At 37.1% G+C, this 24685-nt stretch overlaps 1 protein-coding gene across 8 annotated transcripts in view; it reads right to left on the bottom strand.

Annotated features, from left to right (window-relative positions):
• NBEA (neurobeachin) overlaps positions 1 to 24685 on the bottom strand; it is a 506232-nt gene that overhangs the window by 219149 nt on the left and 262398 nt on the right. For all 8 annotated transcript variants that reach the window (XM_061457520.1, XM_061457513.1, XM_061457519.1 and 5 more), the window contains 2 exons: positions 22186 to 22294; positions 17628 to 17794 (listed from right to left, as the gene is read on the bottom strand). In XM_061457520.1, coding sequence (XP_061313504.1) covers positions 17628 to 17794; positions 22186 to 22294 — 276 coding nt within the window. The remainder of the gene's footprint in view (positions 1 to 17627; positions 17795 to 22185; positions 22295 to 24685) is intronic.

A 24685-nucleotide genomic window follows, 5' to 3' on the forward strand; every position in this document is an offset into this window, starting at 1 on the left:
GGAAGGGGCCACAGACCCTATAAATCTTATAAACCATGCTCCTCCTTCATTCCTGTTTAAGGAAACTGTTATGTAAATACAGAGCAAATATGGGAATATATCACCAATCTTTCCGTACTTCATAAATTCAGGAAACAACGCTGAGAATTTTGCTCCTTCTTGATGCAAACTGTAAAATGTGAAGACATATCTTCACATATGCCTTAATTTATTTATGAAGACATATGTGAATTTAGAATTCACATTAAGGAAATCAGTCCTTCTTGGAATTCCTGAAAATTATTCCAGCTCATAAAGGACTTCAAACGTTATTGCTTCTTCGCTGATGCTGAACTAGCAAAACTTTTCCATTTTGTTGTTGATCGACTTTTTTACTATTACGAGAACAAAGTGAAGACTGGTGAGCATGGTTATGGAAAGAAGATTCACCCCTTTTCTGCTATCAAAACAATAAAAAAAGGTGCTACCGATCCAAAATTCAGGTAGCTCAAAAGGTAACACAAATGCTTGACTGATACTTTATAATTTCACTGTTGATGCCAGACATGAAAATAAAAACTGGGAAGTAAGGACCACTGGCTTTCAGATTCTTCCAAATGTGGTTGTCCACCAGGTCTAAATTCAAAGCTTTTATAAAATGACTCTTCAGTCACCTCTACAACAGTTTCTGTCAGACACTATTTGTCAGGTAGTATGAAGACCTTCCTCTCCCCAGTTTAGTTCATTTGTTTAAGGTGTCCAAGTAATTTCAATTTTCTGGAACTGATACCATCACTGAGTTGTATTTATGGCAATTATATCATTCACTGAACTTTATACTGCTCTAATGCCTGTAATGATATTAGCTATGAATTTATAATGGGGTTGAAAAAGTATCAGTATGCGTGTTGCCTTTACAACTGCTAATACCAACTGGTATGGGAAGAAAACCAAGAAAAACTTCTGAGTACTAGAGCCAATGGAGAACCCAAGAAGCCAGCAGCCAGGAATTCCAATTCACTAAAAGCTACCTGAAAACCTGCTTGTGATTTAACATCTACAGGGATGCTGGGAAGGGACTCTTAGAATCATAGAATCATAGAATCGTTAGGGCTGGAAAGGACCTTAAGATCATCTAGTTCCAACCCCCCTGCTGTGGGCAGGGACACATCATGCTAAACCATATCACCCAAGGCCTCGTCCAACCTGGCCTTGAACACTGCCAGGGATGGAGCATTCACAGCCTCCCTGGGCAACACATTCCAGTGCCTCACCACCCTAACAGGAAAGAATTTCCTTCTTATATCCAATCTAAACTTCCCCTGATTAAGTTTTAACATATTACCCCTTGTCCTGTCACTACAGTCACTACTGAAGAGTCCCTCTCCAGCATCCTTATAGGCCCCCTTCAGATACTGGAAGGCTGCTATGAGGTCTCCACGCAGCCTTCTCTTCTCCAGGCTGAACAGCCCCAACTTCCTCAGCCTGTCTTCATACAGGAGGTGCTCCAGTCCCCTGGTCATCCCTGTGGCCCTTCTCTGGACTTGTTCCAACAGCTCCATGTCCTTTTTATGTTGAGGACACCAGAACTGCACACAATACTCCAGGTGAGGTCTCACGAGAGCAGAGCAGAGGGGCAGGATCACCTCCTTTGACCTGCTGGTCACACTCCTTTTGATGCAGCCCAGGATATGGTTGGCTTTCTGGGCTGCAAGCGCACACTGCCAGCTCATGTTCATTTTCTCATCGACCAACACCCCCAAGTCCTTCTCCGCTGGGCTGCTTTGAATCTCTTCTCTGCCCAACCTGTAGCTGTGCCTGGGATTGCTCCGACCCAGGTGTAGGACCTTGCACTTGGCATGGTTAAACTTCATGAGGTTGGCATCAGCCCACCTCACAGTGTGTCAAGGTCCCTCTGGATGGCATTCCTTCCCTCCAGCGTATCAACCGAACCACACAGCTTGGTGTCATCGGCAAACTTGCTGAGGGTGCACTCAATCCCACTGTCCATGTCACCAATAAAGATGTTGAACAAGACCGGTCCCAACACTGATCCCTGAGGGACGCCACTCATTACTGGTTTCCAGCCAGACATTGAGCCACTGACCACAACTGTTTGTGTGTGGCCATCAAGCCAGTTCTTCATCCACCAAGTGGTCCATCCATCAAATTGATGTCTCTCCAATTTAGAGACAAGGATGTCGTGTGGGACAGTCTCGAATGCTTTGCACAAATCCAGGTAGATGACATCAACTGCTCTACCCCTGTCCATCAGTTCCGTAGCCCCATCATAGAAGGCCACCAAATTGGTCAGGCAGGATTTCCCCTTAGTGAAGCCATGCTGGCTGTCACCAAGCACCTTGTTGTTTTTCATGTGCCTTAGCATGCCTTCCAGGAGAATCTGCTCCGAGATTTTGCCAGGCACAGAGGTGAGACTGACTGGTCTGTAATTCCCCAGGTCATCCATTTTCCCCTTCTTGAAAATGGGGGTTATATTTCCCTTTTTTTAGTCGTCGGGAACTTCACCTGACTGTCATGATTTCTCAAATATGATGGCCAGTGGCTTAGCAACTTCATTTGCCAGCTCCTTCAGGACCCGCGGATGGATCTCATCAGTACCCATGGACTTGTGCATGTTCAGATTTTTAAGATGGTCTCGAACCAGATCCTCTCCTACAGTGGGCCCAAGGTCTTCATTCTCACAGTCCCTGCATCTGCCTTTCAAGACTTGGGTGGTTTGGTCAGAGCCCTTGCCAGTGAAGACTGGGGCAAAGAAGTCCAGTGATCGCTGCATCCAAGGCTGCCCTGGAGAGTCACATTTCCAACGAGCCCTTCCCTGTTGGCGAGCACAAGGTTACGCATGGCACCTCTCCTTGTCGGCTCCTCTATTACTTGCAGAAGGAAGTTGTCTTCCACACAATCAAGGAACCTCCTGGATTGCTTGTGCCGGGCCGTACCGTCCTTCCAACAGATGTCAGGGTGGTTGAAGTCACCCATGAGAACAAGGGCCTGCGAGCGTGAGGCTTTTCCTATCTGTCTATGGAGTGCTTCATCCGCAGGTTCTCCTTGATCAGGTGGTCTGTAACAGATCCCCACAGTAATGTCTCCCATAACTATATTCCCTTTAACCCTGACCCACAAACTCTCTGTTGACAGCTCACCTGTCCCCAGACAGAGTTCCATACTCTCCAGCCTATCCCTAACATAAAGGGCAACTCCGCCTCCCCGCATGCCAGGCGTGTCTTTCCTAAAGAGCCTGTAACCTTCCATTCCAACACTAAAAACACTCTTCATTAGGGACTGTAGTTGTAGGACAAGTGGTAAGGGATTCAAACTTAAACAGGAGAAGTTTGGATTAGATGTAAGGAGGAAGTTCTTTACTGTGAAGGTGGTGAGGCACTGGAATGTGTTGCCCAAGAAAGTTGTGAATGCTCCATCGCTGGCAGTGTTCAAAGCCAGGTTGGACAGAGCCTTGGGTGACATGGTTTAGTGCGAGGCACCCCTGTCCATGGCAGGGGGGTTGGAACTAGATGATCTTAAGGTTCTTTCCAACCCTAACTATTCTATGGTTCTATGATTCTATCTTATGAATGCTCTGGAAACCATGAATGACAGTAGGAATCTGTAGAAATTACCGTGTAAGGAAATGTCCATTGTGGCCTTTTAATTTTTACAATACATATTTTTCCTACGGAATGTATGTCTTTTCGAAAACAGTAGCATTATCCTGGGTTTAGCAGTAGCAGTCATTTTTTCTCCTTCTTAGTAGGTAGTGCAGCGCTGTGTTTATGACTTTTGGCCTGGGAACAGCGCTGACAACACCGATGTTTTTAGTTACTGCTCAAATGTTTAGTCTGACCAAGGACTTTCTGAGTCTCATGCTCTGCCAGGGAGGAGGGGAAGCCAGGAGGAAGCAGAGACAGGACACCTGACCCAAACTAGCCAAACAAGTATTTCATACTACAGCACATAATGCCTAGGATGTAACTGAGAGTTACCGGGAAGGGCTAGTTCACTGCTCGGTCAGGCTGGATATCGATGGGTGGTATTGTATTCTCTTCCCTTGCTATTTCCCTTATCATTATTATTATTGGTGGTAGCAGTAGTGGTTTGTGTTATACCTTAGTTACTGGGCTGTTCTTATCTCAACCTGTGGGAGTTACATTCTTTCGATTCTCCTCCCTGTTCCTCCGGGAGCCAGGTTGGGGGGGAGAATAAAGGGTGGGGAGTGAGCAAAAGGGCTGCATGGCTGACTTACAGCCTGGGCTTAAACCATGACACATTACAACTTTACTGTGGGGATTATGAAAAAGTTAAATTTTTCTTAATCCTAATATCAAAGAACAAGAATTTAGAAGTACAAGGGGTTTTTGTTTTGGTGTACACAAATCCCAGTTTTGTTGATTACTTTTAAAGAAGTGGAACCCTCTAAATAAATATTGCATTGAGAGCCAACCTTAGTAATTTGTCACTGTGTCACTGAAATAAAGGAGCTATTCTAGTACTTTCAAAATATGATATTCCTAAGAAAAAGTCTCTGTTTAAGAAACAGTGGTGTCCAAAAGACCGTTTAGAACTTTGTGCACAATTGGAAACAACCTTCCATAGCTCAGCTAAAGGTTGTCAAATGATCCAGATATACAGGAAATACCATAGCCAGAACCCAACATATGACCTGTAGACTCAGTTTCTGCAACATGGACATTGAAAAAAGTTATGTACTTGGCCTCAACTTCAACTGGCTGTCCATTCAGAAAGAAACATTTCTGTTTCTTTCCAGGGAAGATAATACACTCATCAAGAAACAAAAGCACCAATATATGCAGTATCAGTCAAAAAAAAAAAAAAAGTAAAAAACTAAGCCCAAGTATATTTGATAAGCTAAAGGACTATTTGCACTAATGGAAAAACATAGCATGTATATAAAAAGTAATTTCCTTGCTTTGAATGACAATTCACAATATTCCTCTAACACTACTGAATTGTACATAAATTTCAATCTTTCATACTAATTTTAATACTTCAGTTTTATTCCATCAGGCCTCAAACCTTTGTAACACTTTCTTTTTTAAGATTTAACAGACAGTACAGCTTTCATTGAGGCCATAATTAGAGAAATTGCTGGCCACTCCCAGAAGTTTCCAGTCACTGTTTTTCTACATTTTTAATTCCAAGACTGTTAAAACTTAAAAGTAATATATACTTGGTGAACAGTTAGAATGTTTGTCTGTCTGGGTCGTCTGAGAGTATGCAGAGATCTTCATTAACAATTTGTGATGATCTCAAATGGGAAGTTTCAAAAGAAATTGATGATGGCTTGGCTTTGCGAGCAAAGATTTGGGAAGGACTTTAACCACGCTTACTACAAGCATGATGACCAAGGGCATGTGGGATATGCAAAAAAAAGAAACTATTTTATTTTTATTTAACCTTACCTGGCATTTAGCCAAATAATGTGGTGGGACTTGTTTTGTTATGTTTTGTTTTTTTTTTTTTCTCTTATGCTTCCCAGTGGTACTTAATTGAGATTAAATCAGAAAGAATAGGAGATGCTATTTTGTTCTGGTGAACATATATCACATCCTGCTCCTGCTCCTGGCTGCTCTTCTTTCCTGACAGGTTTCACTCAATTAATTTTCATAGAATTTTAGCTTAACAGTTCAGTATGAAACTCTATCACTGAAAATACTGTCTGAATTTCACTACATAAATTTCCTCTACTATTAAGCTGTCATCAACTTTGAAACCATCACTTTTATTCCAGAGGTTGGGGCACTGTTTAGTGTAAAAGACTACTATGTGAGTGAAAATAATGCATTATTAGCTAGCAGAAATTGGAAACTTGAATGCCATTGAAAAATTTAAAAATGAACATTTTTTAAATATTAACAGGACTTGCACTCACCGTGACGCAAATAATATCATGCTTTACTTTTGTTCGTGTTTTCACATTGCGCAAGATATATTATGCATAAAAATTAAGACTCTTTTATGACAAAGTATCCCAAAGGCTTCAGTAGTACTTCTAAATTAGACCTAAGAGATGTTGAATTTAGCTTCCTCTTTATGTATGTTTTTATTGCTTCTTACCATTAGTGTAAACATAACTTCTAGTAAATCATCAAAAGAAATTTCTTACACATGAAGACTGTGTCTGTAATAAAACTAAAAGCATTTAACCCAGTAAATATAATTTACCATCAGAAGAAAAAAGAACAATGGAAATCTGAAAAATAATTACATTTGAATTTTAAGAAATAGCTTCATTTTAATTGTAGTCTATTGGCATTGTGTATACAGAATATTTTTTAAAACAGTGGTTAGAATTCTTAAATTGAACAGCATGTACATATGTTTGAACCATAGTACACGTGGTTTATGCATTTTTTCATGGATTTTCCAATAATCTAGGCAATTGGATAGTTCACTACATTACTGGGTTTTAAAATGCTATTTCAATGCTACTGAATGTTTAAGAAATACTTACGGCACAAGGCAGTATATTCCTGAAGCTGAAACAATCATTAGACAGTGATGTTCATCTATTTTATGGGAAGGGAGCTTTATAGGCATACTATCATGCCAAGGTCACAGGATTAAGTGAGCAGTCATGTCATTAAACAAGCCTTTTCTGTATATTTTAAAGGGTCTTACTGAGTTACTTAAAATGCCATAAACATAAATAAACTCCTATCTCTACAACACATCCATGACAGATGACTTCAAAATGTAACACTTAAGCAATGGAGTTCTATAACCTAAACAACAGCCTATATTATTGACAACAGATATCAATATACTGGGGAGCACAAATATTGGGAGAAGCTTACAGTCAGTCACCATCAGATATTTTATGTCTGTAAGTGTACAAGAAATACATATAAATGTTAAACCTTTATGTGAATAGGTATTACTGCTGAAAAATTCCAGAGCTTACAGGTTAAGAAAAAACTTGTTTATATAGAAAAAAGTAAATACTATAATAACAAATGTTCCAAATCTATACATGTAAAAACAGATAATAAAACTATATAGAACTTTCAATATACACTTGAATGGTTTAATTACTCTTTTTAAGTGCACTGTGAATTACCATATCTATTTTATCAATGAGGAAAGCAGTATAATCAAGTACAGCAATGTTATTTAAGTCATGGGAAGTCTATGACAGACATGGTGCTCCTGAATCAGTCAAAATAAACCCATGCAAACTTATTTTTTCATTCTTTTAAATAAAACAAAACAAAGTCCAGAAATGATAAATTGAAAGAGAAATGTCTGCTGGGAATATTGTTCAGAAATGAGAAAAAAAAAATGTCAAAAGATGATCTTCATAGCTTAGTATCTGTGAACATCAGACTATACTAACAAAATGCATACAGCAACACCAAAAGGTTGTGAACATCAGACTATACTAACAAAATGCATACAGCAAACCCAAGGAACTCTCCTGCTAAGCTATATTGAGGTAAGAAGGAAAGGACAAGGCTCTCGTTGCTGGCCTCTGTATCCAGAAAACAAGACCTCTTATATGTCACTTGGGAGCAGCAGCTACACATGGACTTGCCTATCACTCCCCTGTAATAACACTACAAGATATGACTCCAAGCAGATTAGCAATTACTGCAGAGTGAGAGAAGATAACGTGAAATAGGCAGAAGCACAAAGTATTTCTGTTTGATGGTTAAGATATGGATAGGTGAAGGCTGCAGATTATAAGGACAGTGGAAAGGAGAGCTTTGATTTCCTCAAATATGGGACGATGGACCGAAACAAAAACCTGCTATGCAGAGATATGCAGAGAGAAAAGATTTTCTTTTTAGCATCAGATGACCTGTATGATTTATGCATTGACTTAGGAAAGCTCTAAACTAGTGTGAAGGAGGATGATATTGTACTACAGACAAGCAAAAATGGTGAAAAACTCATCTTGAAGGTTGATTGCTTGTTTTTGTTTGTTTTGTTTTATTGTTTGTTCTTTTTTTTTTCCCTTGAGGGAAGACAAGGAGGAGGAGGAGAAAAAAACAACAGCTGAGAAGACAAGAAAAATGGATCAGTCTATAACATATCTATCTTCACTGATTACACATTGTAATGGGGGGCACCGAGGGGGGGGAATGGGAAATACAGGAACTAAAAAAATCTCATTATCCAGAAGACAAAACTTTGGCTACCATTACAGAGGCTTGCCAAGAGAAATAAGTGTTTGGTCCTGTGAAAACCAAGAAATAAGTACTTTTTCCTTAGCACATAATAGTTTACTTCCTCTGAAGTTCATAAACAGGCATGAAATACTTATTGGAAGTCTGGGTAATGTTAAAAGAAGTAAAAAAAAGGTAGCACTGCACTTTGAGATATAACAGAAAAAAACTCTACCACCACCTCTGAAAGAGGATGGAGACATGAGATATTTTAGTTTTTCAAAACAACTCAATGAGAAAAGACCTAAGTCAGTGGTAAAGGGATCATTTATCAAAACAATCTTAAAGAAAAAAGAAGTTACAGAAAGATGCATCTTTTGTGTACAAATGTATAGGTTGAAAAAGTAGCTGAAGTTAAAGATAGCATTTTACATTCGATTCTGACTAGTTCAAAGGAATTTTTCAAAAGAAATATATTTTGAATAAAAACAATCACTGAAAGAAAGAATTCCTATTTCCAAGGAAAAATGTTAAAGCTACAGAGCAACTAAGTTTAAATCCCCCAGACTTAGAAAATTTCAGGAAACCAGTGGATAAGCCTCTGCTAAAAATAAATTTTCCATAATACCTAAAACTGAAATTACATACACAACACCAAAAAATTCTGATGTGGAAGGAAGATACAGTATAACAAAAATATCAATGTGGTTGTAATCAGGAGCTCTTTCATAAACTCACATAATCAAAAAGGAAATGTAAGAATTAAAAAAGAGGAAGAGGACAAGGCAATCCCTGATCATTTATTTAGCACTTCTCTGAAAATTTATGAAGGGTAAGTGTGACTCCAGATGACTGAAAGATAATGTTATGCGGTCTTAAATGGGGAAAAACATACTAAATGCATTATAGTCTAATCTTTATCTTTGATGTATGCAAGGATACTAGGAGAAATTATCAATCAGCTGATTAATTTGAAACGAGTAACGTGGGTTTATTAAGAAAAAATGATTTCTTGTACACCTTTGCCATTTTCTTTATTGTTCATTCATCCATGGCATAATCAGAATAGTGATCTTTTAACACAACAGTACTTACTGTTTGCATAGACTAAGAAAAATATGTAATAATATGATAAATGAATACATGAACAGTTAAACCCTGGGGTTTTATAGCATATGTCAAAGGTTCATGACCGGATTGGGAATGTTTTTAAGTGGGAGACTATATGGGTTGTTTCCTGAATTCTGCTGCATTAAACATTTCATTACCAACTCTGATGAAGAATCAGAGAAAAGCCACAAAAAGACCTGTAAAAAGAATTACAAGTATAATGTGGGAGAATAATAATTCAAAAGTACTTAAAAAATTCTAAACTCTAAGATGAATGAGACACACACCAGTCTTAAAATAATTAGAAGCACAGATATAAAGCAGGAAGTGATTGCCAATTAGTAGGAGTAAGAGCCTGCAGAGTGGTTCTAGGAAGTACTGACAGAGCCTACAATCTCATTTTAGTCAGTTAAGATATAGTGTGAAATAACCTTAAGTAGTGTTGTGCATTGTTGAGGTGTCACCCGCAATCAAGGGCCCAGATTGGAATACCTCTTTCTAAGGAAGATGTAGGCAAATTGCAGGGAATCTACAGCAAGACACCAACATTATACAAGATACAGATAACTGAACCAGTAAAGGAGCACTGAAAGGACAGTATGAGCTTTCAAAGCCTTTGAGAAAGGCTAGGTTTAAAACCAGGTATGATAAATCTAATTTGTAGCAAAGAAAATGATCCTATAATGCACATGAAAATTCAACATTAAAACGATCAAAGACATAGAACGAGTTTTCCAAGGCATTTGCAGAATTCCACTCTCCTCTCCACAAAGAAAGGAGGATGCAAAACATGTAATAGGGATGTGCCAGACTACGCCTACCTTACTCAGTGCTTGAGGATGATTTAGTCTTCAGTTCCTTTCCAGACCCTGCTCTGAATATCTCAAATTATTTTACAAACATACAGTTGGACATAAATGCATTTTGAATAAAAAAGTACAAGACACATTAAGGTTTTAAAAGGAGGGGAATCAAAATGGCTCCACCAGGTTTTCACTTCTGGCTAAATTCTGCATTTCTGATGTTTCTAACAAAAGTTATGAGAAGTCTATCAAAACATTACAGATGCTCTCCTAGGAAAAAAAACAAACAACATTTTCTACAGCTTTGCACTCATCATCTGTAATCTACTTGAAGTATGAGATGGGAAAGAATCTTAGAGTGTAATGGTACTACAACATCACACTGTAAGTTAAAAATATGATATTTCTCACCTATTTTATGTCACAAAATAAAGAATAAATCAAACGATTTTAATTTCTGAGAAAAAAGCCTCCTTAGGAACATAAAAATTACTTTTTCAGAATCTTCTAATCTATGGCTTTTGTTAATTTTTTTCTTTGCTTTTTATTCTTGCATATACAGAAAATGGGAAATCCAGTGCTATACTGCACATGTATTGCTAGATAGACATGGGAGAAAAAAATCAATTAAGGGAAGTGTTATCAGCCTAATAAGTTTCTACCTCTACCCAAACAGGAGTCAGTGAAAGAAGGAGAATAGATGCCTGTCCAATACCAGCAACTGTTAGTCCAGCCTACTGATACCCCTTCAGAGGTTGTTTGCACTGCAGGATCGGGGGAAAACATGAAGAAGGGCAGCTGGATTTTGAAGGCCTACTGAAATGTGGAGAATTTAAAATCGGACTGACTGAAATTGAAATTCCTCTGGAAATCCTGAATTGAAAATTCAAGGAGTCTGAGTATCAGATGGACCTATCATGCCTACTTGTCCTATCTTTCCATTTCTTTATATTCACTTACAGCTGAAGACAGGTTACAGGGCTAAATGGACTGCTAGTCTTGAACCATTATGGATGTCCTTGCGATTGGCATCTTGGAAACTGAATGGCTGCTGAACATGATAGCTCTATGGATAGATTTATGAAGGAACAGAAATCCCTTTCAGTTTGCTAAGGCTGGCCTTTCTCTCAATTTAAGCATATTTTAAAATTCCCTTGTTATTGCTACAATACAAAAATACATACAGAAAGTTGACTGTAAGCAATTTGGATATGTATTCTGATTGTTGTTCCAGTTAAAGACCCTGCTGACATCTGGAGGTCAGCTGTTTCTAAAGCTTAAAGAAAAACAGTATTGGCAAATTTTTCCTGTTTGTGTTTGCCAGGAAGAGAAAGGGAAAAAAAATAGGTGGAAAGAGAGAGCATACTCGAGAAGTGAAAAAAAACAAGAAAAAAATAATTCTATTGCTGCAGAAGTAATAATGTGAAACAAAATGTAGAAGCCTTCCTTCTTTAATATGAAATACAATATACTGTACTTCCTAGAGACAAACAAGTCTTTCCACTGAACTGACCAAGTTCTTCCTGAGTACCATGCATTTCCCAACACTGGAAAATGCTACCTCTTTCCAAAGAAAATATTTTATTTTGAGATTTCTTCCAGTTGTGGGAAAAAATCCATAGTGAACAGCAACATGCTTCAAAACAACTGAGTAACCCTGCACAAACACAAAACTGAATAAATCTCATGTAAGCACTCTGTACACTCACTTGTAGAGCCCATCCCTGGTTATACAATACTGCTTTCTTGGCAGGTATCTCTATGCTGCAAATAGCATCCCACACCTAACTTCCTATTATTAGAAAAGGATACAGAATTCTTCTAGCTTCCTTTTTCCATTGTGCTCTTCAAATGCCACGGCACCATTATCAAGAGCTTCTTCAACTAGTTTCTGCCTTCCACCACAGCAGTAAGCAATCAGGGAAGGAGGAAGGAAGAGGGTACACCGTGGCAGGGGATGTAGTATAACGAGTGCAAAGCAGCAGGAGCAGCACAAAGTTGAAAGCACAGTAAGAAAGATAAGAAGGGGATAGAAATAGTAAAATACTACAAAAAAGTTATCAGATTAGTAAAATAGTCCCACATTTATGTTTAAACCCTGCTACAGAAGGATGACCAATACTGGACCTAAAATGTGAATAATAATAATGACACATTTACTGATCTCAAGTAGCTCAGTTAAGTAAAAACATCAGAAGGCAGAAAAGCATTTTCACAATGTCTGGTTGTGATGAAATCATCTCAAACAAAATATTTGGAATTTGTAGTCAAGATAGCTAATGACTGAGCTGAAAAGTGTGCAGTTCCATCAGATCTATCCGGAAGGATCCACTCTGCAAACAAAAACAGATTCCACTAATTCTAGAAACATACAAAAATTCATAGTTCTTACAGAGTATGTAGAAAAATGCAGTACCTTAACAGGCCCTCTAACAACAGGCATGTCAAACACACTTCTGGATCCAGTAGACAGGCTCTTTTCCACTGTTCTAAAGCTCATTTTTTAATTTATGTCTAGCAGTTAAAATGAGCCAGAAATGAAACCAGATGAAGCTGATTTGCAGTGGGGGACAGGATAGGTTCTGTGTCTCTCTGAACTTCCTAAGATGGCAGCTCGTATAGAGATGGAGTCAGAGCATGCCAAGGGCTGGCTCTAAGAGAAAGTCCTTCTTACTAAATTCCTGCATTCTGATCTCCCTTGTAAACTGGAAACATTTGGTTTAGAAGCATTGTCATCCCAGAATCAACTTATTTAACTACCAAGCCCCATAGACTCACAAAAGGGGAGTTCCCCTCCTTAGGCTCTCTCTCCCTGGTCCCCAGCAGATCTCAGCCTCTGCAGAAGCACATGCTGTAGTGAGAGGCAAGACTAGCTGTCTGGCAAGAAACTTTTTATTTCCAGCCTGTCTCCCCAGACAAATTTGGTCTTCACCACAGAATGAGACTGACAGCTCTGCCCTCCACCATGAATGATTAATTTGTTATGGGTGTCTAGTTTATCCAAAGACAGATTTGAACAGAAAAAGCCCTTATATACTTGGTATTTGATAAAGCTGCTTTAATGTAGGTGGAACCTGCTTTATCAAAACATGGAAAGCAAGAGAACCAAGACTCATTTTTAAATGTAATTTTTCCCATTATGGTAACCCTCCTATGTATATCGAAACTGTTCATGTGAAAATATCTATGACAAGTATTTAATATTTAGACTTCTTAGAACACAAATTAGAACTCAGAATTCCTTGCATTGCCCTAGATCGCCTTAAACCTATAATAACTGTAAGACAGAGCTGTTATGTACAGTATTCTTGAATAAAAGTTTTTGAAAAGTTGAGATATCTGATTAAACCAAGCAGCTGATATAAGAGCTGGTAACAGATTATGGCCCAAAACACAGGCATGCATATGGTTGACAAGGAATGTGAACTGTGTGTGCAGACAGGTTTTACAAAACTTTTTTTTTCCCCCAGAAAGATGTGTAAGGGGAGAGAAGCAGATGGGGAGAAGACAAGCACCATATGAAGCTGACAGAAGACTGAAGGAAGCATATGTTGTGACATGAAGACTATAACCCTGAAAAAAGCTAATGGTAAGTGCTGTTTTAAAGCAGCTTTGAACGCTACACTATGAAACACCCTGTTTGATTCTTCCTCAGTTCAAGGAAATAGGATGTTGCATATTCATTCTGAATAAGTGGCAATGCATCAAAGAAATATTCAACTCATCAATTTTTCATCTGAATGGGAAAAACCTGCAGTATTCTAGTTCTGGTATAATGCTGAAGTTTAAAAAAGGGGAAAACATTATGTTTAGGATAAGCTATTACGAAGATACCTGCAAGTGTTAAATTGTCGAAACAACGAAAACAGAACTAGTTTGGTTTAAGGGCACAAACAGGCTTTATAAAAAACTAACAAGATTTATTTTGAAATCTATTATTTTTTTTGTCTGAGATATGTAGGAGAAAGTAAGATGATTCAATAATTTCCTTTTGCTGTATAGGAGCTGATGCTCACACCTGCAAGACATTGAGGAAAGAACTTTAGTTTTCACTTTGACATGAAGGGAAAGTATTTGTGAAAGGGGAAAGATGTTAAAAATTACAAAATTACAAGCAATACAAAATAAAGATGTTAAAAATTACAAAAATTACAAGCAATACAAAATAAAAGGTTCCTTTTCAAACTTGTTGTTTATCATTTTTAAGCAGAAGGAGATAAAAGAATGAAAAGGTTTCCAGACCAACTCTAACTGTACTGACTAATGTATGGACAGGGATAGGTTGTACAATGTTAATGCATTTGTATGTGTTTAGTCAACTGGTGAAGCATTGCATATAATTAATTTCTCCTTTAAAAATTAATAGCTAATTAAGGTAATTGAAATGCAAGTCACATGATTTTGTTATTTGTAATTCACCTACCTTTATGTGACTATAATCTAACTTAGAATTGAAAGTTTCATATGGCATTTTGCTGAATCACACCATTGAACTTCATTCTTGTTTCTTCAGACATCTTGATAAGAGTATATAACATGAGCACGTATGTTGAAGAACTTAAAATCGTTCTTTATCTTGAGGCGATACAAACACACATATATATATATATCAAATGCTACAATTATCAGTAAACTGGTAGCTGCAGATTGGGAATGTGACAGAGAATTGAAGCTTTTAAGAATCAGACTCATCTCCCCCTCCAGCAGTTTCATACCTGTCTTATCTATTTTGGATGTCAAAAGGCACTGCTATTGTCCAAGTATTTATCACATAGAACTGGTTGTCTCTTTCTCCCCCTGTCCCTTCTGGGCCTGTGAACGATCTTCCTAATTCACCATTTCAAGATTGGTCTCCAGGTCCAGAGGTGGACAGGAGACCAGCAGTATGCTTTAAGAACTGTGGGAACACTCTTCCCAACAGAAATGATGGAGTCACTACTCCAGAGGTCTAGAAGTCTGGAGTGTCAACATTTGTATTTATTTATTTATTTATTTATTCAACATAACTGTATTCCAGTCAGGCTGTATCTCCTGGGGCACAGTGAAGCAGCAGTTTATAAAGAGACTCCTAACACCGTAACTATTTGTCAGGAATCAAAAAGGAGACTTGGAGCCTGCTGTGTCTCCTGCTGGCCAGGACCTGAGGTATGTAAAATCCAAGAGCCCATCTTGATTTCCATCATATAAGAAGTACAGGAAGATCTACCTAATTAACAACAGTTTTTGCCTTCTGTGTCTACATAGTTTAATGAGACCCCCTGTACCTTCTGCACTTGAAGCCTTTTAAATCTGCCCAGCCAGAACCACTGACCTTGGTCCTTAACAAGGCTCAGAGGGTCTCCCACTGGGCATCTCTCCCCACCTGCTGCCATCCTAGGGCTTCCCATTCACAGTCCACTAGTTCTCATGACAGAAGATACACTTGCATGGTGGACTGCCATGGCACACACAGTAAGACCTGCAGTGCAAGGCCATTTGCTTCCTGATCAGCACCTGCAAATGGGGAACTCCACTTGGAGACCTCATGCTGTCACAATTCTCCCCTTCTCCAGGTTAAGCAGTAGCCTGCAGCTAAAATGCAGGCCAATGGTTGAGCACTGAAATAGGAAAGCAGCACTGCAAGTAGTCGAGAAGCGGACACATAGGGTGGCATGACAGGAATAAAATAAGAGTTCCTTTTGCTTGATGTAGGAAATTTCACAGGTTTGTCACAGGTGTCAACGTGCATCGCTCATCAAAACCTTTCATGGACTGACGAGCAAAGAAAACCCTGCAGTAGCGGTCTGTTGCCGTTTAGGATACCATCAACAATCCAGGAGAGGAAGGTTATCTGGCCCAAAGAAAAGAAGGTCTCCTGAAAAACCTAGTGAGCAGGAACTGACTTTAGCCTGCAAAGTGCCTCCAGTCATTCACATACTTGAGCAACATTATTTAAAAATTCTAAGATATTAAAAGGGCTGAAAATTGCACTTATTTTCAAAGGTTCAAGTCTCCAGATACACAGCTTTAAGCCTGAACTAGAAATAACATGAGCATCCATTATGGACTCAGGCTGTTTTGAATTAATAATATCAAAATCTTCTACTTGTCATTTTTGTAATTTCCACCAGAACATCTCTGGTTCTAGACTACCGAGTTTCTGCAAGACTGAATTTGCACACTTCCTACCACCTTAAAAAATTAATACATCTCCATCATAACTCAGGAAATAGTGATTTCTTTGGCAGATATAACGATGATAAGCATAAAAAAAATCATTTTTTTTTAACACTGTATAATTGCAAGAACCAAACAGAATTACAAAAAGAACAAACAGTGTATGTGGTATTTATTAAACCTTTTTACTGACAATGTCAATTGTATTACTTGGCAACATTTCTAATAGCCTTAACCCCTACATATATATTCAAGCTAAATTCAAATAGATTTTTTTGAAAGAAAACTTTTATCTAGAGAAGTTTTTTATTAGTCCATATTGGTTGATCAGCCTCAACTAGATTTTTACTGAAAAGTTTTTTAAGAGCTAAAATCTGATTTTCGATTCTGCCTGACTTGGAGCAGACTTAAACAGGATTTATGTAGAAAATCAAGCTGTAAGAATTTGGGTATTTGGGAGCAGAACTTCCTTGATTCATCCTGTTTGAGTTATTCTACTCTGAATAAATAATCAAGTATTTGTGGATAAAATGCATAAACAAAAGAGAGACTTGGCAGTCTCTAGTTTTGCAGACAGGGCACTTACATGGCAGACCCAGGTTCAAGACCTTGATCTGAATGAAGGAGAGGAGCAATTTCAGCTCAAGCCTTCCACATGGGGGTCAGCACCTTAGCCAATGGCTATTTTTGTGATTCAGAAGGCTTGGGTTTGGTTTGTGGTTTTTTTTTCTCCGATTAAAACCTCAAATAGTATAATATCACTTACACACAGTAGAAATTATGTTTGGTTTTTTATTTATTTATTTTTAATAGGCTTACCTGTAGAACTGAGCTGCACTTTGCTTATGGTCAGCTTTGTACATGCTACATTTAAGTACAATGTACTTTCTGCTTTAAGCATACATGTCTGGCACTGACTGCTGGTTTGTTGTAGTTCACAGTGGATCTTACCAGTTTATTACTTGCATGGAAAAGGGGATAAACAAAAGAAAGCATCAGACTGTGACTCAGTAACTTGGTTCTGATGGTTATTCTAATAGTGACTCAGTCTGTAATACTAGACAAGTAATTTTGATTCTATCTTTATTTCATGCTTCCTCTGTTGACATCTATAAATCTCTACATGTCTCAATATCTCATTCAGAACACTTCACTCTAATACTGATAAGAGCCTCAAAACCTACCAATATACCAACAGTAAAAGTGCATTATAATCAACAAATATGCTAAAATATTATGTTTGCATTCTCTAAGGAAGTTTGATCAATGAATCTTTAGCAAAGAGGACTTCTCAAGTGTCAGCTGAAGAAAAGACAGAGAAAATATATTTTAGGGATACTAGCTCCTAATACATTCATATTTCATTTATGCAATGACTGCTTCTCTTAAACTTTAAAATTAACATTTTAAACCCAGATATTTTACATTTGCAGCTTACCTATGGGAAACAGCTCCCCAGGCACCATGCTTATTTGTTAGTATGTTGAGTATCTTCTGTTTCAGCTGATTGGCTGTAACATGATCTCGATGCTTAGCAGCACTGATAAGATGATCACACATCTTCTCCTCCTCTCTTCTGTCAGCAGCATACTGAGCACACTGTGACTAGGAATGAACGCACATTCAGTTCATAAAAATTGGCTATTTAGAATTGCTTCAAAATGGTGATTTACCAACACTCTTTAAACATGACAAGAATTCATTAAAATATTTCAAGAGAAATAGGACACACCGTTCAATTGAAAGAGATCTGTTACTATATATTATCCACGAAGAAACACTCAGAGTATGTAAAAACTGAAATATCAAAGGCTAAGACAACAGAATTGCAGTTAGAAACATTTAGTTAAATGTTTCTGTGTGTATATGTGTGACCGTGGATATGCCTTAAAAGATGATCTTTATTTGTAAAAGTTTCATGTGTTCTTGGGTATAAATTACAGATATAACACACATAGCATAATATAAAGGAAAGAATTACGTACAGTAGTTTTGACTTTTAGATGTCAATAAAACAATTAAAAAGCTAGTTGATAATTTTATTACTATGAATGCTGAAGATAAACTCTTTTAACTGTGAAATTACAGACTATATGTTCTTTACTGTAAGGGTGGTGAGGCACTGGAATGGGTCACCCAAGGAAGTTGTGAATGCTCCATCTCTGGTGGTGTCCAAGGCCAGATTGGACAGAGGCTTGGGTTACATGGTTTAGTGTGAGGTGTCCCTGCCCATGGCAAGGGGGTTGGAACTAGATGATCTTAAGGTCCTTTCCAACCCTAACTGTTCTATGATTCTATGATTTTCTATTTCATATCATGGCATGACAAATTTTCATAACATGCTACATTTCTAAAAAATGCTAATGGTTAAATGCTCAGCTTTTAAACTGAAAAAGAGCTAATGTTCTCATCATGCTTCCTTTAAAAGATAACTACCTCAAAAAAAAATGCTGTGGTTATTGATCATGCAAATTTGCTCTTGTGAGACCTCACCTGGAGCCTTGTGTGCAGTTCTGGTGTCCTCAACATAAAAAGGACACAGAACTGTTGGAACAAGTCCAGAGGAGGCCACAGGGATGCTCAGGGGACTGGAGCACCTCCCGTATGAAGACAGGCTGAGAAAGTTGGGGCTGTTCAGCCTGGAGAAGAGAAGGCTGCGTGGAGACCTCATAGCAGCCTTCCAGTATCTGAAGGGGGCCTACAGGGATGCTGGAGAGGGACTCTTCATTAGGGACTGTAGTGATAGGACAAGGGGTAACAGGTTCAAACTTAAACAGGGGAAGTTTAGATTGGGTGCAAGGAAGAAGTTCTTTACTGTAAGGGTGGTGACACACTGGAATGTGTTGCCCAGGGAGGTTGTGAATGCTCCATCCCTGGCAGTGTTCAAGGCCAGGTTGGATGAGGCCTTGGGTGACATGGTTTAGTGTGAGGTGTCCCTGCCCATGGCAGGGGGGTTGGAACTTGATGATCTTAAGGTCCTTTCCAACCCTAACGATTCTATGATTCTATGATTCTATGAAATTTGTTTCCAAAACTGTCGAAACTCTACAATGTATTTCAGCTTTGATAAATCCTTTATGTGTAATAAGCACAATGTAATTTTTCCATGTTTTTCTCAAAATAATCTCAAGTTCAAATTAATTTCTCCTCGTTGTAAAGATCATTTTAAAATGCCTAAATAAAGCAAATGTAGCCATGCAAATTAAAATAATTAAAATAAATCCATTATACGTATTGTTTTCTAGGTATATTAGAAAGGCGAGATAATTCTCAAAACCGTTATTTTTAAAATCACCTTTTAAGCAACATTTTTGAATGCAGTTATTGTGCATCATTTTAGAACGTTTAGCCAACACTCAATGCTGTAACACAGCTGACTAGAATCCTACTTTCTAGTATTCAAAAGAACAATTAAAAATACATTAACCTCATGCTAAATTGTAGTTTATTGTTCATATTTCTGCACACTTCCTTGAAAGTACTGATCACATTTGCATTCAGTAAGATTTCAGTAGTGGTCTTTCCACTGTGTTACAGTATTATTTCAAGTAATCTATCTGGGAAAGAGCAATCATTACACTTATTCATAAAGGGTTAATTCATTTTTCAATTTATCTTCTTGTACAGGGAAGCACCAATTAGTACAATGATATGCCTTAGTAATGAGGTTAATATTTCACCAGCTCATTGGACAGTAAAATTAAATTTTCATTTTTCTTCCTGAGCAATTACAAAGGTTAACAAAATGAAAGTTAACTGTGGGAGGAATTTCCCTGGCCCTGACTGCAACTGGAGTCACAGGATAAAATTCCGATGCTGATCCCCGGCCTTCCCACTATGCAGGAGACACAGTCACTCAGTGCAGCTTGGGCCAAATAAATTCACCCATCAATTCAATTAAAATTTAAAAGGTAAAAATAAAATAGCCACTCACTTCTCTGATTGAGAGCAGAGATTAACATGTACTAAACCCCAGAATATACACCAATACAGTTTATTAAAACAAAATGACAGATTTACAATTGTGCAACAGAAAACTACCAGAAATCTTTGTCCCTACTACTTTCAAGTAGGATAAATAATAAACTGTTCAGTTATATACCTACCATTATTAAAGACAATATATAAAACATTCTTTCAGACTTTAACCATCACTTTACTTAAATATATCTGAGTTTCATATTTTACACAGGCTACATTTAATAATTTTCTTTTATGACTTTCAGATTTTATCTTACTCATCTAAAATGCGTAGCTGAGGTTCTTCATGTGACAAACATAATGGAAGTTTTCATATATGAAAAATATTTTGGTTTCTTTACCAGACAATAAGACCGACTTAAGACTATTCCTTTAGGGAATTTAGTTGATATTCTAAATCCTATTTGCTAACAAAAGCTGAAAGTTAATTGAATATTCTCATTTTGTCTAGAGTTCTGACAGATCTTATACCTCAATGTATTCTTCAAAGAGCAGATAAATCAATCTTCTATTGTCATTTTAGGTTACTGCATAGTGTTCTGATAAATATCAAATGTTATGTATTGTTGAGGCAATATGAAACTTCTGACACACGTTTAATTGTAAATGTGATTTTATCTAAGTTCAAAATACCCAGTATATGATTGGTAATAAAGTTGTTGCAATCCCATATGACAAGTGTCTGCTGTCTGCTCTGACAAAATGAAGTAAAGGTTATGTGTATTCAAAATGACAACAGATATCTCTGTGTCTCACACTTTTCAGATAGGTCAAGGAGCACAAAAACTAGTACATCAAAGTGCACGTTTAAGAGAGCTGTTTCAAAGAGACAAAAACCTAATCAAAACTGAGATTACTGGATCCTATTTCTAGCCACCAGGTGCTTGTTGGCATTTCCTGACAGTTGAATAAATTGATATAGCTATTTACTATCATCATCAATACTAAGTCAGTCTATCTTAAAAATGTTAGGTCATTTGAGCATTAAAACACTTAGAAATGCATGTTTGTGCATATATGCTTGCATGTACACAACTATATGCAAGCACAGGCAGGTTTGGAAATAAAAACTAGTGATGCTGAAAGGCTGCACAGGGTAAAAATGCAAAACCATGTTTGATAAAGTCATGTCCAGAATGAAATTTTAACTTTACTCCATAATTTTTGCATGAAAGTTTTTGAATAGGAACAGAATTTATCATGAAGAAATAATAAAAGCCCTGTTAAACTAAGCACATTTTAAAAATCAGGGGGGTTGTATATTTCTATAATTTTCAAGCAATATAATTTAAATCATATACTTCAATACTCATTGATGAAAAAAACAACCGAATGTTGACTCCTCTGGGGAGTAAGAATTATAGTCATTAAAGAGTTATGGGAGTCAGCTGCTCTGTTATTTTTTCCAATACTTAAGAGAAATAGACATTTTAACCACAATCTTACTCTAAATAATTAATGATTACTGACTAGAAAGATATGTAATATCATATTTCAATATATAAATTATAGCAAGTAAATGTTCTAAGTGCTCCCAAATGCAAAGTGCTCGAACAAAATTACCTTAAAATACTAATTCTGTTTAACAAAACATTTCTACTTCTTATTTTTTGTGAAATGCCTTAAGTGTATTAATTACTTTTCTTTCTTACTAAACGCATATATACAGCTGATAAAATCCAACAAAAATAATTGCTAATGTGATTTTCATTACTATTCACAATAGACCAGAAAAGTTCTTTGTGAACCTATGAGTCTACCATATCAGTTTAGACATTCTGATTAAGGGATTTCTTCAAGCTGTAAATATTTTCATAAATTTAAGTGAGGAGATGAGAAACTAAACCCATTCTTTGTGTTTGACATTTACCAAAGCTTTTAAAAACTAGTTTTGAAACGCCTTTAATGTAAATTTCTTTCTTGGAAGAAAAAAAATCTTTATTGTATGGGGTTACAGCTGAGGTGACAACTGAGTGAAACCAGAGAACCAGAAATGCACCAACTCTCAGGCTTACCTCAAACTCAGCATGCTTGTGGACATCTTCAGCTCTTTGTCGGTTCAAAATAAATTCAGCTTCATTTGCGACACGCACTATATGGTCTTTCATCGCATGACACAATAATCTAAAACAAGAAAAATAAAAATCAACCTTTATATTTGATATACTTTGAACAACCTATTTCAGAAGACTTAAAATGGAAGAATTAAAATTAATGAAGCTTCTGCAATGCAACTGCCAAATTAATTGACATCAAAAATTTTATTCTACCCAAAATTTACTGCATTTGTGAAAATACAAACAAATCATGTTATATGGAAAAAGCTTGAAGGGAAAAGTTCCTTCTGAAAGTATTAGATTTCAAGTATGTTTTTAACAGCAGTCTCAATATGAATATGAATTCTATGCTATCATTAAAAAAATCTAGACATCTGCTTAAACTCCTATTTCAAAGTCTTAAAAAGCCACATCAATGAGACTGAATCAACTTACAACTGTCTTCAATGTTACTCAAGAAAGTCTGCAGGTGTTTTCATGCTATACCCCAGCACATCATTCTAGTGGGTAGCCCCTATGTCACTGCAAACCATCTGACCTAAACAGGCAAAAGAGTAATAATAGGTGGAACAGGAACCATACAGGTTTGAGGGAAGACCTGGACTAAGTGCTGTGTGGGATGAATTAAAACATTCTGATCTAGCGTCATCTTAGCTTTAAAAGGAAAGCTACTATAAGGGCAGGGAAGCAATGCCTTACAGAGGCTTTTGCAAAGGAATTTGCTTATGTGTTTGCTGTACTTGCTCAAGGAAACTTGTTACTATTTCAAAATATAAAAATACTACTTAACAATAATTTTTCATACTGATTTTTATTTCTAAAGAGAAGTTATCCTGCATTCTCAAACTATATTTTTACTAAGCAAAAGATGGTGAAAATGTTATTATTGTTGTATCCGGTTTAAATCAGAGCCAGCTAACTCTCTCAAATTCATATAGACACATCACAACTCTCCATACTGTCCTAATGGGGTTACACCTCATGACATGCTTGGCAATGTTCTCATCTTTTGAATACTTACCAATTTATCTACATCCTTACAAACTCAACCATATGCATGGCATAAGACAATTTTTTTTTTTTTTAAAAAGAAGATGAAATGAAAGAAAAAAACCTCATACTTTTCTTGCATGAGAAAAAGTGCTTAATTTTTTTGGTGCTTACTATCTTTTGGATTCTCATAGAAAAAAAAAAAAAAAGAAATTGTTCAGAAAGGATCCCAAACCAGGAAAAATCTCACACTCAGTAGTATCAAAGGCTAACAATATATTAAAAAAAAAAGCCATCTCCCTTCACACACTGCAAATAAGACAAGGGAACAAGAACTTCTAGGACAGCAAATTCATTCCTTCACTGCAACACCCAGCCACATAATACAAACTCTTTCATAAACCATTTTTAGTTTGTAAAAGGCATTTTCATGAAATCTAGCTCATGAAATGCATCTTCAGTTTATGAAAATGTGATCGAGTCGCTTGTCTCAGGCACAGCTTTGGCAGGTCCTCTGAAGGTTAAAACCCTCTTACTTTCCAATCCAAAAGTATTCTTCAGCAGTCTTTACTGTTTCATTTTATGCAAATGCCACCTTTAAGTTTACACAATTCTTATTCCTTCTGTTGACTTTCTGATCTTACATCTATTCATATTTTAATAGGTGAGTAAATCAGGTCTCTGACTTTCCTTTGTGGCAAGCCAGTTAGTAAAAGAGATTGCCTCCTGGGTTTTTACTAAGTTCATCCACTGATTTTACCTTTTCTGCAAGTGCACAGCTAAAACTGTCAGCAGTATTCCAGACAAGCTACAGTCACTATTTACATAGTAATATTAATGCTACCTTATTTCAATGGAAATACCTTTTCTGATGCAATTCTAGAATTGTGTTTTCCTTTCTCTTAGCCCTATAGTCTGAGTTTGCACAAGAAAATTTCAGTGTCGTATTGGTCCTTTACCTCCTCATACATTTCCAAAAGATGAACCAACATTCTCTAGCACATATTCTCAAAGAACATGAACTCCATGTACTGTTATGCTGTAAAATATTTACATATCATATTACATTGTATAATATTTATATTAATGCAGGTTTGAAACCCACCCATTATATCCTGATACATTTTTCAGTCATCTGCCCAACTATGTTTCCCATGCACAGAGTTTTACGGAGCACCCCCTTTTGGAGAAAAGTCTATCCTCTGCATCTTTTGCAAACTACCGCCCTGTACTACAGTGATCAATCCAAGTAAGAAGGAGCTTGAGGCACAAAATGCTAAAGAGAGGGAAGATTTGAAATTTGAGAGCAGAGCCATTTTGATTCTTCTTTGGAAATAAAACATGTTATTTAGTGATATCTCCTTTTCACTGACAGTGAACATTTGTTGTGACTGAATTATAATCACTGCTCTCATTCACCCTTGTAAATCCTCATCCTGCCTTAGCAAGCCGCACTCACTAAAGACCT

Source organism: Pezoporus flaviventris, unplaced genomic scaffold (assembly GCF_033815535.1).
Source record: "Pezoporus flaviventris isolate CSIRO_AGI_PZ_B2104156 unplaced genomic scaffold, CSIRO_AGI_Pfla_v1 ptg000025l, whole genome shotgun sequence".
Lineage (NCBI taxonomy): Eukaryota > Metazoa > Chordata > Aves > Psittaciformes > Psittacidae > Pezoporus > Pezoporus flaviventris.